At 54.3% G+C, this 16,300-nt stretch overlaps 1 protein-coding gene across 4 annotated transcripts in view; it reads left to right on the top strand.

The window, feature by feature from the left end:
- The window catches only part of agpat4 (1-acylglycerol-3-phosphate O-acyltransferase 4 (lysophosphatidic acid acyltransferase, delta)), a 313,768-nt gene that overhangs the window by 196,711 nt on the left and 100,757 nt on the right, over positions 1-16,300 (top strand). For all 4 annotated transcript variants that reach the window (XM_072503738.1, XM_072503709.1, XM_072503730.1 and 1 more), the window contains one exon: positions 5,521-5,623. In XM_072503738.1, coding sequence (XP_072359839.1) covers positions 5,521-5,623 — 103 coding nt within the window. The remainder of the gene's footprint in view (positions 1-5,520; positions 5,624-16,300) is intronic.

Below are 16,300 nucleotides of genomic sequence, written 5' to 3'. Positions count from 1 at the left end.
TCCTCCTCTCCCATCCACTTACTCACCATTGAAATATTAGCGGCCCAATAATACTCACTTAGGCTCGGTAGTGCCAGCCCCCCCCTATCCCTGCTACGCTGTAAGAATCCCTTCCGCACTCTCGGGGTCTTCCCGGCCCACACAAAACCCATGATGCTCTTTTCAATCCTTTTTAAAAAAGCCTTCGTGATCACCACCGGGAGGCACTGAAACACAAAGAGGAATCTCGGGAGGACCACCATCTTAACCGCCTGCACCCTCCCTGCCATTGACAGGGATACCATATCCCATCTCTTGAAATCCTCCTCCATCTGTTCCACCAACCGCGTTAAATTTAACCTATGCAATGTGCCCCAATTCTTAGCTATCTGGACCCCCAGGTAACGAAAGTCCCTTGTTACCTTCCTCAACGGTAGGTCCTCTATTTCTCTACTCTGCTCCCCTGGATGCACCACAAACAACTCACTTTTCCCGATGTTCAATTTATACCCTGAAAAATCCCCAAACTCCCCAAGTATCCGCATTATTTCTGGCATCCCCTCCGCCGGGTCCGCCACGTATAGTAGCAAATCGTCCGCATACAAAGATACCCGGTGCTCTTCTCCTCCCCTAAGCACTCCCCTCCACTTCTTGGAACTCCTCAACGCTATCGCCAGGGGCTCAATCGCCAGTGCAAACAATAATGGGGACAGAGGGCATCCCTGCCTTGTCCCTCTATGGAGCCGAAAATATGCAGATCCCCGTCCATTCGTGACCACGCTCGCCACTGGGGCCCTATACAACAGCTGCACCCATCTAACATACCCCTCTCCAAACCCAAATCTCCTCAACACCTCCCACAAATAATCCCACTCCACTCTATCAAATGCTTTCTCGGCATCCATCGCCACTACTATCTCCGTTTCTCCCTCTGGTGGGGCCATCATCATTCCCCCTAACAACCTCCGTATATTCGTGTTCAGCTGTCTCCCTTTCACAAACCCAGTTTGGTCCTCGTGGACCACCCCCGGGACACATTCCTCTATTCTCATTGCCATTACCTTGGCCAGGACCTTGGCATCTACATTTAGGAGGGAAATAGGTCTATAGGACCCGCATTGTAGCGGGTCCTTTTCCTTCTTTAAGAGAAGCGATATCGTTGCTTCAGACATAGTCGGGGGCAGTTGTCCCCTTTCCTTTGCCTCATTAAAGGTCCTCGTCAGTACCGGGGCGAGCAAGTCCACATATTTTCTATAGAATTCGACTGGGAGTCCATCCGGTCCCGGGGCCTTTCCCGCCTGCATGCTCCTAATTCCTTTCACCACTTCTTCTACCTCGATCTGTGCTCCCAGTCCCACCCTTTCCTGCTCTTCCACCTTGGGAAATTCCAGCCGATCCAAGAAGCCCATCATTCTCTCCCTCCCATCCGGGGGTTGAGCTTCATATAATTTTTTATAAAATGTCTTGAACACTCCATTCACTCTCTCCGCTCCCCGCTCCATCTCTCCTTCCTCATCCCTCACTCCCCTATTTCCCTCGCTGCTCCCCTTTTCCTCAATTGGTGTGCCAGCAACCTGCTCGCCTTCTCCCCATATTCGTACTGTACACCCTGTGCCTTCCTCCATTGTGCCTCTGCAGTGCCTGTAGTCAGCAAGTCAAATTCTACATGTAGCCTTTGCCTTTCCCTGTACAGTCCCTCCTCCGGTGCTTCCGCATATTGTCTGTCCACCCTCAAAAGTTCTTGCAGCAACCGCTCCCGTTCCTTACTCTCCTGCTTCCCTTTATGTGCCCTTATTGATATCAGCTCCCCTCTAACCACCGCCTTCAACGCCTCCCAGACCACTCCCACCTGGACCTCCCCATTATCATTGAGTTCCAAGTACTTTTCAATGCACCCCCTCACCCTTAGACACACCCCCTCATCTGCCATTAGTCCCATGTCCATTCTCCAGGGTGGGCGCCCTCCTGTTTCCTCCCCTATCTCCAAGTCCACCCAGTGTGGAGCGTGATCCGAAATGGCTATAGCCGTATACTCCGTTCCCCTCACCTTCGGGATCAATGCCCTACCCAGCACAAAAAAGTCTATTCGCGAGTAGACTTTATGGACATAGGAGAAAAACGAGAACTCCTTACTCCTAGGTCTGCTAAATCTCCACGGGTCTACACCTCCCATCTGCTCCATAAAATCTTTAAGTACCTTGGCTGCTGCCGGCCTCTTTCCAGTCCTGGACTTCGACCTATCCAGCCCTGGTTCCAACACCGTATTAAAATCCCCCCCCATTATCAGCTTTCCCATCTCTAGGTCCGGAATGCGTCCTAGCATCCGCCTCATAAAATTGGCATCATCCCAGTTCGGGGCATATACGTTTACCAAAACCACCGTCTCCCCCTGTAGTTTGCCACTCACCATCACGTATCTGCCCCCGTTATCCGCCACTATAGTCTTTGCCTCGAACATTACCCGCTTCCCCACTAATATAGCCACCCCCCTGTTTTTCGCATCTAGCCCCGAATGGAACACCTGCCCCACCCATCCTTTGCGTAGCCTAACCTGGTCTATCAGTTTCAGGTGCGTTTCCTGTAACATAACCACATCTGCCTTAAGTTTCTTAAGGTGTGCGAGTACCCGTGCCCTCTTTATCGGCCCGTTCAGCCCTCTCACGTTCCACGTGATCAGCCGAGTTGGGGGGCTTCCTACCCCCCCCCCCCTGTCGATTAGCCATCACCTTTTTCCAGCTCCTCACCCGGTTCCCACGCAGCTGTATCTCCCCCAGGCGGTGCCCCCCCCCGCCCATCCTCTCCCATACCAGCTCCCCCCTCTCCCCAGCAGCAGCAACCCAGTAATTCCCCCCTCCCACCCCCCCCCCGCTAGATCCCCCGCTAGCGTAATTACTCCCCCCATGTTGCTCCCAGAAGTCAGCAAACTCTGGCTGACCTCGGCTTCCCCCCCCGTGACCTCGGCTCGCACCGTGCGACGCCCCCTCCTTCCTGCTTCTCTATTCCCGCCATGATTATCATAGCGCGGGAACCAAGCCCGCGCTTCTCCCTTGGCCCCGCCCCCAATGGCCAACGCCCCATCTCCTCCACCTCCGCTGCTCCCCCCATCACCACCTGTGGGAGAGAGAAAAGTTACCACATCGCAGGATTAGTACATAAAACCCCTCTTTGCCCCCCACATTCGCCCCACCACTTTGTTCGAACGTTCTTTTTAATAACCCGCTCATTCCAGTTTTTCTTCCACAATAAATGTCCACGCTTCATCTGCCGTCTCAAAGTAGTGGTGCCTCCCTCGATATGTGACCCACAGTCTTGCCGGTTGCAGCATTCCAAATTTTATCTTCTTTTTATGAAGCACCGCCTTGGCCCGATTAAAGCTCGCCCTCCTTCTCGTCACCTCCGCACTCCAGTCTTGATAAACGCGGATCACCGCGTTCTCCCATTTACTGCTCCGAGTTTTCTTCGCCCATCTAAGGACCATTTCTCTATCCTTAAAACGGAGGAATCTCACCACTATGGCTCTGGGAATTTCTCCTGCTCTCGGTCCTCGCGCCATCACTCGGTATGCTCCCTCCACCTCCAACGGACCCGCCGGGGCCTCCGCTCCCATTAACGAGTGCAGCATCGTGCTCACATATGCCCCGACGTCCGCTCCCTCCACACCTTCAGGAAGACCAAGAATCCTCAGGTTGTTCCTCCTTGCGTTGTTTTCCAGTGCCTCCAACCTTTCCACACATCGTTTCTGATGTGCCTCCTGCGTCTCCGTCTTCACCACCAGGCCCTGTATATCGTCCTCATTCTCGGCTGCCTTTGCCTTCACGACCCGAAGCTCCCGCTCCTGGGTCTTTTGTTCCTCCTTTAGCCCTTCGATCGCCTGTAGTATCGGGGCCAACAGCTCTTTCTTCATTTCCTTTTTGATCTCTTCCACACAGCATTTCAAGAACTCTTGTTGTTCAGGGCCCCATGTTAAACTGCCACCTTCCGACGCCATCTTGGTTTTTGCTTGCCTTCCTTGCCGCTGTTCTAAAGGATCCACTGCAACCTGGCCACTCTCTCCTCCTTTTTCCATCCGTGTCCAGGGGGGATTCCCTTCTGGTTTACCGCACAGTGTTTTTAGCCGTCAAAATTGCCGTTGGGGCTCCTATCAAGAGCCCAAAAGTCCGTTTCACAGGGAGCTGCCGAAACGTGCGACTCAGCTGGTCATCGCCGCACCCGGAAGTCACCTCGAAATAAGCCTGACCTTTAGCCAGTGTGGTGCATGGTCTGAGGTCACGATTCCTGCATACTCCACCCCCACCACGGCCAACAATCTGGCCTGGCCAGCATCCCTAAATCGTGGGGCTGGTCTCCTCGGTGGCACGGCTGCGAGCTGTGCGGGGTTTGCTCTGCGGGATCAGTTCAAGTGCTGCACCCCCTTGTTGGCTGGGAGCTGGCAGACACGGTTCTGGCGAATCAGCCAGTGGGACCATCATTTGTGGCGTGAAGCCTGTGGGGCCTCGGTAAGTGGACCAATTAACGTTTAATACCGCTGGTGGCATCGCCGGATCGGAAAGCTTGCAGTAGTGCCTGCTCGCTACCACAGTTCGAAAATGTTCCATTAAATCATGCCCATTATTATGAAAACGTAATTATGAAAACATAATTATGAAAACATTAATAAACTACCACATTTGTTATATAAATAAAACATCATGGCCTCAAAACCAAAAAATCCTTGTGCTAACTTTAATATGCATAACCCAAGATTTTGGGCCAGCCTTTGTCAGGCAGGCATTGAAAATGGTGGGTAGAATCTTATTCTGGGATTCCTGCCCTTATTTCTGGGACCCTCCCGTAGTGCATTTGGGCTGGGGGGGTGGGTGGGGGGAGGTCGCGGATCGCTTTGGGGGCCTCCGAGATCGGGACGCCATTTTCTCTTGTTACACTTGGGAGGTCAAGTAAGTGGAGCTCCCCACTGTTCAAACGGGGATGTAGGGGCTCTGTGTGGACTCGGTCGCGTATTTCCCGTTCAGGCCCCTTGTACAACGTGAGTTGCATTGAGTAGCCATGTATTTACCGGCACTGTAAGCGCCAGGAAAAATGCAGCTAAATGCACTTTGTTCCCATTTGGGTGAATCGCGCCCATTGATTAAGAGCAGTTAAGAAGGTTACAATGAGGTGAATCTTTTAACCTGATGCTTGGCATGCAGTATGTGTCTCTGGAGCTCTACGGGAGGCACCAGCCTTGAATCCAGCCTATCCCCAGCAGGAAATAATGGGGATGGAGCTGTGGGGCAACTGCTGGGTGGGAGGTAGAATGGCGGTGTTGGGAAATCCCCCATTTCCCATTTCCTACTTCAAAGATGAAAAATTGCCTTTTTTGCCTCAACAAGATGATGAACCTGCAATGGTATAAATCACACTGCAATTATGACTAAAGTCATTTTGCCTTTTACTAATTGGCCATTGTTATTATTGGGTTTACTTGATCACAATTCATTTTATAATTGTAGATTATATTTGACTTTTATTGTATTGTTTTCATCTGAAATTATTTCCTTTTAGTTCCAGCTGTGTATGATGCTACACTAAATTTCAGAAATGGTGAAAATCCGACATTGCTAGGAACTTTACATGGAAAAAAATACCATGCAGATCTGCATGTTCGGTAAGATGCTGGAGTGCTTGTGGTTTATGCCATCATTTTCTCTCGTATTTTGCTGTAGAGTAGCTGGTTCAATTATCCATCGGGTGGAGGGGGATTGGAGGAAATGACGCGGGGGTGGGGGGGGGGGGGGGGGGGGGGGGGGGGGAGGGGGGAGAGTGGGAGTATGAGATATTGCAACAAGGCTGTTGAGCAAATCATAGGCCAACAAGTATTTGGGGGCGCATTGAGGAGAGCATCACAGCCCAGGAAGGTGATTGAAGCCTGTAGATGTCATTGGGTTGCTGATGGGAAATGAGAGGGTTTGTGGTGTGGTTAGCGTGGAGTCCAATTGCAGGGAGAGTTTTTTTTTAAAAAATATTCAACTTTTAAAATTTTATACATGAAAACAATAACGGGTAATAACAAACAACCCCCCCCCCCCCCCCCCTTCTCAAGGTACAAAAATTCCATGAGATCCCTGAGCCATACCGAGGTGCTGGGTGGAGGAAATTATCTCCAACCCATCATCCCCGCCGTCGAGCAAATTAGCGAGGCGAAGGCCTGGACATCAGCCTCCGCCCCAGTCTGCAGCTCCGGCAGGTCCGATACCCTGAATATGGCCCCGAGGGACAAGGTTTCGGTACAATTTGTAGGATCGCCAAAAAGGAGACCCAGAGCCCATGAGCTCTGCTCATCCTGAATTTGGTCAAATGGGCCCTATGCAATACCTTCAACTGTATCAGCCCCAACCTCACACCAACCTCGCACATGATGACGTTGTGTTCACCCTATGCAGAATCTCGCATCACCCTCCTCCAGCTCGAACTTCAACTCCATCTCTCACTTGGCCTTAACCCCCTCCAAGAATACCGCCTCCTCCACTTTTAGCCTCCGAAAAATCTCCAAAGTACTCCCCTCCTCCATTCCTGCCACTGACAAAACCCTCTCCTGCAACCAGGAAGGGGGCACCACCGGGAACGCAGAAAGATCTTCTGAGTGAAGTTGCGCACCTGTAAATATCTAAATGTTTCCGCCCATGAGAGTCCACAATTCCCCCGCCAACTCCTCCAAGCTCGCAAATCGGCCCTCCAAAAACAAATCCTTCATCACAACATCCCCCTTCTCCTTCATCCCTTAAACCTAGCGTCCGACCTTGCTGGCATGAACATGTGGGTCGCACAATAATAATAATCTCTATTAGTGCCCCAAGTAGACTTACATTAACACTGCAAAGATGTTACTGTGAAAATCCCCTGGTCGTCACACTACGGCGCCTGTTCGGATACACTCAGGGAGAATTCAGAATGTCCAATTCACCTAACAAGCACGTCTTTTGGGACTTGTGGGAGGAAACCGGAGCACCCGGAGGAAACCCACGCAGACGCTGGGAGAATTTGCAGACTCCACACAGACAGTGACCAATCCGGGAATCAAACCCGGTCCCTGACGCTGTGAAGCCACAGTGATAACCACTGTGTTACCGTACCTCCCTAAACCCTACCAACTTTAAAAAAATATATATTTTAATTCAAATGTTCACATATTTTCAACAAAACCCACCACCCTTACAGAAATAAGAAAAAACAAAGAACACATAAATAAACATCTTATAGCTTTGTCACGTATTCCCCCAATATACAAGCCCCCCATTGAACGATAATAAACACAGTAGTAAACATAAAGCCCCCCCCCCCCCCCCGGGGTTGTGCTGCTGCTGACCACCTACTAACACTCCGCTAGAAAGTCTAGGAATGGTTGCCACCCGCCTGAAGAACCCTTGCACAGACCCTCTCAAGACAAACTTTACCCTCTCCAATTTAATGTATCCTGCCATGTCACTGATCCAGGCTTGCACACTTGGGGGCCTCGCATCCTTCCACTGTAGCAGAATCCTCCGCCGGGCTACCAGGGACGCAAAGGCCAGAATACTGGCCTCTTTTGCCTCCTGCACTCTCGGCTTGTCCGATACCCCAAATAGTGCGAGCCCCCAACACAGTTTAACCCGGGTGTTTACCACCTTAGACACCGTCCTCGCAACCATCCAGCGCTTGGCACGCCCAGAATATGTGGGCATGATTTGCTGGGCTCCCCGAACACCTCACACACCTGTCCACTACTCCAAAAAACCGACTCAGCCTTGCCCCAGTCATGTGCGCCCTGTGCAGAACCTTAAATTGTATCAGGCTAAGCCTGGCGCACAAGGAGGAAGAATTTACCCTACTCAGGGTGTCCGCCCACGTACCCTCATCTATCTCCTCCCCCAGCTCCTCCTCCCATTTACCTTTCAGCTCCTCCACCGAGGCCTCCTCCTCCTCCTGCATCTCCTGGTAGATCGCCGAGATCTTGCCTTCTCCAACCCACACCCCCGAGAGCACACTATCCTGGATCCTACGTGCTGGCAGCAACGGGAATTCCCTCACCTGCCGTCTTACAAACGCCCTTACCTGCATGTAACTGAAGGCATTTCCAGGGGGGAGTCTGAATTTTTCCTCCCAACGCCCCAAGGCTCGCAAACGTCCCATCTATAATCAGGACACCATCCTTCTAATACCTGTCCTGTGCCAGCTCAGGAACCCCCCATCCATTCTGCCCAGGACAAACCGATGGTTCTCTCGGATTGGGGACCACACCGAATCCTCTGGTTCCCCCCTGTGGCATCTCTACTGCCCCCAATTTTTGAGGGTCGCCGCCACCACTGGACTCGTGGTGTACCTTGTCGGCGGGAGCGCTCTCAGGCTCGTGCCCACACAGGACGCCATCTCCAGCCTCTTCCACGCCGCCCCCTCCCCCTCTATTACTCACCTGCGTATCGTCGCCACATTGACAGCCCAGTAGTACCCACACAGATTAGGCAACGCCTAACTCCTCTGATCCTGCTCCGTTCCAGAAACACCCTTCTCACCCTCGGGGTCTTTTTCACCCATACAAACCCCATGATGCTCCTGCTGACCCGCTTAAAAAAGGCCTTGGGGATTAGGATGGGGAGGCACTGGAATATAAAAAGGAACCTCTGGAGCACCGTCATCTTCACCGACTGTACCCTACCCGCGAGGGAGAGTGGCAGCATATCCCACCTTTTAAACTACTCCTCCATCTGCTCCACCAGCCTCGTCAAGTTGAGCATGTGTAGGGCCCCCCAGCTCCTGGCCACCTGGATCCCTAGGTACCGAAAACTCCTTTCCGCCCTCTTCAGTGGAAGCTCGTCTATCCCCCTTCCCTGGTCCCCTGGGTGTATTACGAATAGCTCACTCTTCCCCATGTTGAGCTTATACCCGGAAAAGTCTCCAAACTCCCTGAGGATCCGCATCAACTCCGGCAATCCCCCCCCCCCCCACCGGGTCCGCCACATACAATAACAGGTCGTCGGCATAGAGCGATTTACCCCCCCCCCCCCCCCCCCCCCCCCCCCCCCGGCCCCGCACCAGCCCCTCCAGTTCCTGGACTCCCTCAAAGCCATTGCAAAAGGCTCAATTGCCAACGCAAATAGCAGGGGGGCTAGGGGGCACCCCTGCCTCCTCCCCCGGTACAGCCGAAAGTATTCCGACCTCCTCCGATTTGTGGCCACACTCGCCACCGGGGCTTCGTATAGTAACCTAACCCAACTAACGAATCCCTCCCCGAACCCGAACCTCCTCAACACTTCCCACAGGTACCCCCACTCCACCCTATCAAAGGCCTTCTCCGCATCCATAGCCGCCACTATCTCCGCTTCCCCCGCCACTGCAGGCATAATGATTACATTTGGGAGCCTCCGCACATTGGTGTTTAGCTGCCTTCCCTTCACGAAACCCGTCTGGTCCTCGTGGATCACCCCCGGGACACAGTCCTCAACTCTGGTAGCCAACACCTTTGCATCCACGTTGAGGAGCGAGATTGGCCTATACGACCCACACTGTAAAGGGTCCTTGTCCCCCTTCAAGATCAGTCAGATCAGCGCCCTGGACATCGTCGGGGGTAGGACACCCCCCCCCTCCTCCATCGGGGACTGTAAGTCCTCACTAGTAGTCGGTCCAACAGGTCCATATACTTCCTGTAAAATTTCACCGGGAACCCATCTGGCCCCGGTGCCTTCCCCGCCTGCATACTCCCCAGCCCCTTAGTCAGCTCCTCCAGCCCTACCGGTGCCCCAAGCCCCGCCACCTGCCCCTCCTCTACCCTCGGGAACCTCAGCCGGTCCAGAAAACGCGCATCCCCCCCCCCCCCATCTCCGTCGGGGGCTAAGACCTATACAGCCCGTCATAGAAGTTTCTAAATACCCCATTTATCCCACCGCACTCCGCTCCGTGCTCCCCCTTTATCCCTAACTCCCCCAATCTCTCTCGCTGCCTCCTGCTTCCAAAGCTGGCGTGCCAGCATCCGGCTAGCCTTCTCCCCATATTCATACACCGCCCCTTGCGCCTTCCTCCACTGCACCTCCACTTTCTTGATCGTCAACAGGTTGAACTCGGCCTGGAGGCTTTGTCGCTCCTTGAGTAATCCCTTCTCGGGGCCCTCTGCATACCTCCTAACTACCCTTAAAATCTCCCCCACCAACCTCTCCCTCTCTCTCCTCTCCTTCCTCTACTTGTGGGCCCTAGTGGAGATTAGCTCTCCCCTAATCACCGCCTTCAGTGCCTCCCAGACCACCCCCACCTGCACCTCCCCATTATCGTTAGCCTCTAGATAGCTTTCAATGCATCCCCAGATCCGCCTGCTCACCTCCTCATCCGCCAGCAAACCCACCTCCAGGCGCCACAGCGGGCGCTGGTTCCTCTCCTCCCCTAGCTCCAGCTCCACCCAATGCGGGCATGGTCTGAGATGGCTATGGCCGAATACTCCGTGTCCTCCACCCTCGGGATCAGCGCCCTGCTCAAAACGAAGAGGTCAATCCGGGAGTAGGCTTTATGGACGTGGGAAAAGAAAGAGAATTCCCTGGCCCCTGGCCTAATAAACCTCCATGGGTCCACTCCTCCCATCTGGTCCATAAACCCGCCGCCGCCGGCCTCTTACCCGTCCTGGACCTAGAGCGGTCCAATGCTGGATCCAATACCGTATTAAAGTCCCCCCACCCATTATCAAGCTCCCTGCCTCCAGGTCCAGAATTCGGCCCAACATGCGCCGCATAAATCCGGCACCGTCCCAATTCGGGGCATACACATTCACCAAGACCACCCTCACCCCCTGCAGCTTACCACTTACCGTCACGTACCCACCTCCATTCTCTGCCACGATGCTCAGCGCCTCAAACGACACCCGCTTCCCCAACAAAATCGCCACCCCTCGATTCTTTGCGTCCAACCCCAGTGAAAAACCTGCCCTACCCACCCGTTTCTCAGCCTAACCTGGTCTGCCACCCTCAAATGCGTCTCCTGGAGCATGACCACATCTGCCTTCAGTCCCTTCAGGAACACGAACACACGGGCCCTCTTGACTGGCCCGTTCAGGCCACTCACATTCCAAGTTATCAGCCGGGTCAGGGGGCTGCCCCCCCCCCCCCCCCCCCCCCCCCCCCCAGCCGATTAGCCATCTCCCTTTCTAGGCCAGCCACGTGCCGCGCCTCCCGCACTCTCCGTTCCCCCAGCGGCAGACCCCCGCCCCGACACTCTCTTCAGGCATCAGCTCCCCTTTGGCCAATGCAGCAGCAACCCAGTCTCCCCCCCCCCCCCCCCCCCAAAGCTAGGCCCCCCCCCAGCTGCGTTGCTCGCCCCATAGCACTCCTGTAAGTCAGCTGACCCCGGCCGCTCCCGCCACTCCATCGACCCCCCCCCCCCCGTCCATCAGCGGGTGCTCCTCTCCACCACCACACGTCTCCCCCGACCCCGCCCCCTTCCTTCCCTAGCACGGGGAAAAAGCCCGCGCTTTCTACCAAGCCGGCCTCGCCCCCTCTGGCCCAGCTCCCTTTCGCGGCCTGATCCCAGCTCCCCCACCTCGCCCCCCCCCCCCCCAATGGGGCCCCCTCTTCCAACCACCGACGCCCACACTCTCACCAAACCCCCACTACGAACCATTTCACCCTACCCCACCCAGCTCTCAAAAAAAAAAAACAGTCTCAAACAGAACCGAACATCCCCCCCCCCCCCAAAACACAACAATCCCATCAATCCCCTCTCGACATCCCCTCGCAACTGACCCTCAATCCGAGTCCCAACTTTTCGGCCTGGGTAAAGGTCCATGCCTTCTCTGGCGCCTTGAAGTAGTAGTGGCGGTACCTGAAAGTGACCCACAGTCGCGCCGGCTGCAACATTCCGAATTTCACCCCTTCCGATGCAGAGCCGCCTTAGCCCGATTGTACCCGGCCCTCTTCTTGGCCACCTCTGCGCTCCAGTCCTGGTATATCCGGACCTCGGCATTTTCCCAACTGCTGCTCCGCTCCTTCTTTGCCCACCTTAGGACACACTCCCTGTCCACGAAGTGGTGGAACTGCACCAGCACCGCCCGTGGTGGCTTGTTGGGCTTGGGCCTCCTAGCCAGGACTCGGTGGACCCTCTCCAGCTCCAGGGGCCTCGGGAAGGCCCCCGCACCCATCAACGTGTTCAGCATCGTGACCACGTATGCTCCAACATCCGACCCCTCCACTTCCTCCGTAGACCCAAGCATCCGCAGGTTCTTCCTCCTCGACCGATTCTCCATGTCCTCGAACTTTTCCTGCCATTTCTTATGCATCGCCTCGTGCGCCTCTCCCTTCACCGCCAGGCCCAAGATCTCGTCCTCGTTCTCCGAGGCTTTTTGTCGCACCTCCCGGATCGCCGCCCCTTGGGCCTTCTGTGTCTCGAGCAGCTTGTCTATCGAAGCCTTCATCGGCTCCAATGGCTCTGCCTTCAATTCCGTGCAGTAGCGCTGGAGAAACTCCTGCTGTTCCTGCGACCACTGCGCCCACGCTGCCTGGTCTCGACCCGCCGCCATCTTGCTTTTCCTCCCTCGCACTTTTCGCTGCGCCAAAACTACTTATTTCACCACTCCACTCCTGGTCCAATCCATACAGTGCCGGGGAAATGTTACTGTCACCTTTCCACACTGGGAACCGTCGAACAAATGCCGCTGGGGGCCCTAAAAAGAGCCCAAAAGTCAGTTTCTGGCGGGAGCTGCCGAACGTGCGACTTAGTTCCGCATAGCTGCAACCGGAAGTCCCCCTCTTCACCATTGAACTGCTGCCAAAATTGTCTCCATATCTTCAGTGTGGAGGTCACCACCGGTTTCCGTGAGTACTTCTCCGGAGAAAAAGGTAGCAAAGCAGTCACCAACGCCCTTCGCCCCAACCCCTACATGAGCATGACTCCATCCGCACCCATAAAGCCTCCACAGTCTCCACACCAACCCAGCACTTTAATTGCTGGGTAAGTTAACAAGATAGGATGGTGGGCTTGAAGGTAACTCTGCCATTCCTCCTGAACCACCAGCTGTGCGGAAAAGACACCTGCTTGTCTCATCCAACAGTCCTTGTTTCCTTTCAGCTACGAGTTTTCCTGAGACCTGGAAACCCAGTCAGCAGGTATTAAAGCTGGAGGAGAGATCAAATCCATTGGCAGGTGCCTAGTTAAAATATTAAGATGAGGACAGTGCGTTCCAGATCACAACCCACCTGAGGAAAGAAAAAGTTGCTTCTGAGACTTCAGGTGGTGGCTATGAAGGAGTAAGTCGCACATTTGGTGGCTCCCGCTCTGGTCGAACTTTTAGACCTTTTCCCCCGATTTTCTACCGGACTTGAATTGTGAAACTGATGACTGAGGCAATTGTGTACTGAATTCCCACATCAGTGCATGGAGAGAAGACTAGAAGTGCTCGTAATGACAGAAACAGAAAGACAGAGAAGGCTTGGGCTGAAGCTGCAGCGGGAGACAGCATGGCGGAGGACCGGACCTCTGGTTTGTCGACCCAGTGGTCAACGGAGCAGCTGATGCAAGTTATTCAGGAAGGCTTTGCTAAGCAGAAATGGGACTGCTTGGACCCGATAAAAGCATTGGTTGAGCAGCTGGAGCTTAGGTTGGACGCCCAGGATCGGGCGATCCAGAAGGTAGAGAAGGCGCTGGCTGAGCAGGAGGAACATCAAACCGCGGTGGAGTTGGAGGTGGGGATGCTGAGAGACCAGCAGAAGAAGCTCCTGGAGAAGGTGGCGGACCTAGAAAATAGGTCCCGCCGGCAGAACTTGAGAATCGTTGGGCTGCCGGAGGGGTCCGAAGGAGCGGACGCTGGGGCATACACCGCAGATTTGTTTGAGAAGCTGCTGGGGCATGGGGCATTCTCCCGACCCTTGGGGGTGGACAGGGCTCACAGAACACTCGTGAGGAAGCCGCGAATGGGAGACCCCCCCCCCCCCCCCCCCCGAGGGCAATGGTGGTGAGATTCCACAGGTACTTGGATAAGGAGCGCATTCTACAGTGGGCCAAGCAGACACGGAACTGTAAGTGGGACAACAGTTTCCTGCGGGTTTACCAAGACCCGAGTGTGGAGGTGGCCAGGAGAAGAGAAGGCTTCAACCAGATTAGGTCGATCCTTTTTAAGAAAAAGGTGAAGTTCGGACTGTTGTATTCGGCCCGTCTCTGGGTCACGCATGAGGAACAGCACTTTTATTTCGAGTCGCCTGAGGACTGGTGCTGGACTGAGAACTTTAGAACTTTGTTGCAACGTTCTTGTTTTTAAAAAAAAAAAGAAAAAACGTTCCTCGCTTTTTGTTTTGTGGAAGCTGTTTGTAATGCCTTTTGCATTGATTTGGGACCAGCGGTAGAGCTGAGTGAGTTACGGTTTTCATTTGCACTGTTGGGGGATGGAGGTGTGCTTGTTTAGATCTTGGTGTTTTTCTGTCGGGCAATTGTGTGGGGATTGTTTGATGTTGGAGTATGTTGTATAAGGGGGAGGGTGGGGAGGGAACAATAGGTGGGAGACTATCTGGCGCTAGAGATGGGGGCCACCAAGCTAGCTGTGCGGGCTAGCTGACGGAAGCGCAGTGGGGGGGGGTGCATATGTTCGGTTTATTAAAGGGGTTGGGTTACAGAGTGTTGTTATTTGGGAGGGAGGGGGTAAATGTTCTGCTGATGAGGGAGGGACTTGGGCTAAGGGACAGAGAGAAGGTTGGGGGCGGAGGCTGCCTGGGGGCGGACCAGTGGAGGCACAGAGCTTGGGCTGGAGGTGGGCCCAAAAAAGGGGATGGCTGATCGGCGAAGGGGGGCGGCAATGAGCCCCCCAACTAGGCTGATCACGTGGAATGTTCGAGGGTTAAATGGGCCGGTCAAGAAGGCACGTGTGTTCGCGCATCTTGGGGGACTGAAGGCGGACGTGATAATGTTACAGGAGATGCACCTTCGGGTAACTGACCAGATTAGATTGAGGAAAGGCTGGGTCAGTCTGGTCTTTCACTAGGGACTAGACTCAAAGACTAGAGGGGTCGTGATCCCGATCAATAAGCGGGTGTTGTTTGAGGCGGGTAGAATAATCTTGGATGTGGGAGGTCGGTACATTATGGTCAGTGGGAAACTGGAGGGGTGCAGGTGGTATTAGTAAATGTGTATGCGCCAAATTGGGATGATGTGGAGTTTATAAAGAGGATGCTGGGGAAGATACCGGACCTGGACTCGCACAGGTTGGTCATGGGAGGGGACTTCAACACCGTTATTGACCCTGGCTTCGACCGGTCAAGCTCGAAAACGGGCAGGGTGCCAGCAATGGCAATGAACTAAAAGGGTTCATGGAGTAGATTTGGGGGGGGGGGGGGGGGGGGTGGATCCATGGAGATTTGGGCAGCCGAGGGGGAAGGAGTTCTCCTTCTACTCGCATGTGCATAAAGTGTGCTCCCGGATTGATTTCTTTATTTTGTCACTGGCGGGGGTGGTGGACACTGGGTACTCGGCGATCACAATCTCAGACCATGCTCCGCACTGGGTTGACCTGCAGGTTAGTAAAGACCGTAACCAGCCCCCGTAGCTGATGAAGGGGTGTGCGAGCGGCTGAGGAAATGTATTCCAAACTGCCTGCAGGTCAACGACACGGGGGAAATTTCAGCAGCGGTGGTCTGGGAAACACTGAAGGTGGTGGTCAGAAGGGAGCTGATCTCGATATGGCCCCATAGGGAGAAGGTGGACAGGGCAGAGACTGACCGACTGGTAAAGGAGATACTACAGATCGATAGGAGGTATACGGAGACCCCAGAGGCAGGGCTTTTAAGGGAAAGGTGGAGGCTACAGGCGGTGTTCGGCTTGTTAACCACAGGGAGGGCGATGGAGCAGCTGAGAAAGGTGAGGGGAGCGATCTATGAGCATGGAGAGAAGGCTAGCAGAATGCTTGCACAGCAGCTTAGAAAGAGGGAGGCAGCCAGGGAGGTAGGGAAAGTAAATGACTGAGATTTGAACCTGGTTGGTGATTCGGTAGGGGTGAATAAGGCGTTTAGGGATTTCTACAGTAGGCTGTACAGGTCGGAACCCCCTATGGGGCCGGAGGGGATGAAGCACTTCTTGTGGGGGGGGGGGGGGCTGAATTTCCCAGAGGTGGGCGGGGTGCTGGTAGAAGAGCTGGGGGGCCCGAATGGGTTGGAAGAGATAGTGGAGAGTCTGAAGGACATGCAGTCGGGTAAAGCCCCGGGGCCAGACGGGTACCCAGTGGAGTTTTATAAAAAGTTCTCTGGGATATTGGGGCCGTTGTTGATGAGGATGTTCAATGAGGCAAGGGAAAGAGAGGTGCTGCCCCCGACGATGTCACAGGCCACGATTTCGCTGATTCTGAAGTGGGACA

The sequence above is a fragment of the Scyliorhinus torazame genome, chromosome 1, assembly GCF_047496885.1.
Source record: "Scyliorhinus torazame isolate Kashiwa2021f chromosome 1, sScyTor2.1, whole genome shotgun sequence".
Classification (NCBI taxonomy): Eukaryota; Metazoa; Chordata; class Chondrichthyes; order Carcharhiniformes; family Scyliorhinidae; genus Scyliorhinus; species Scyliorhinus torazame.
This window is presented reverse-complemented; position numbering and strand designations above follow the sequence as displayed.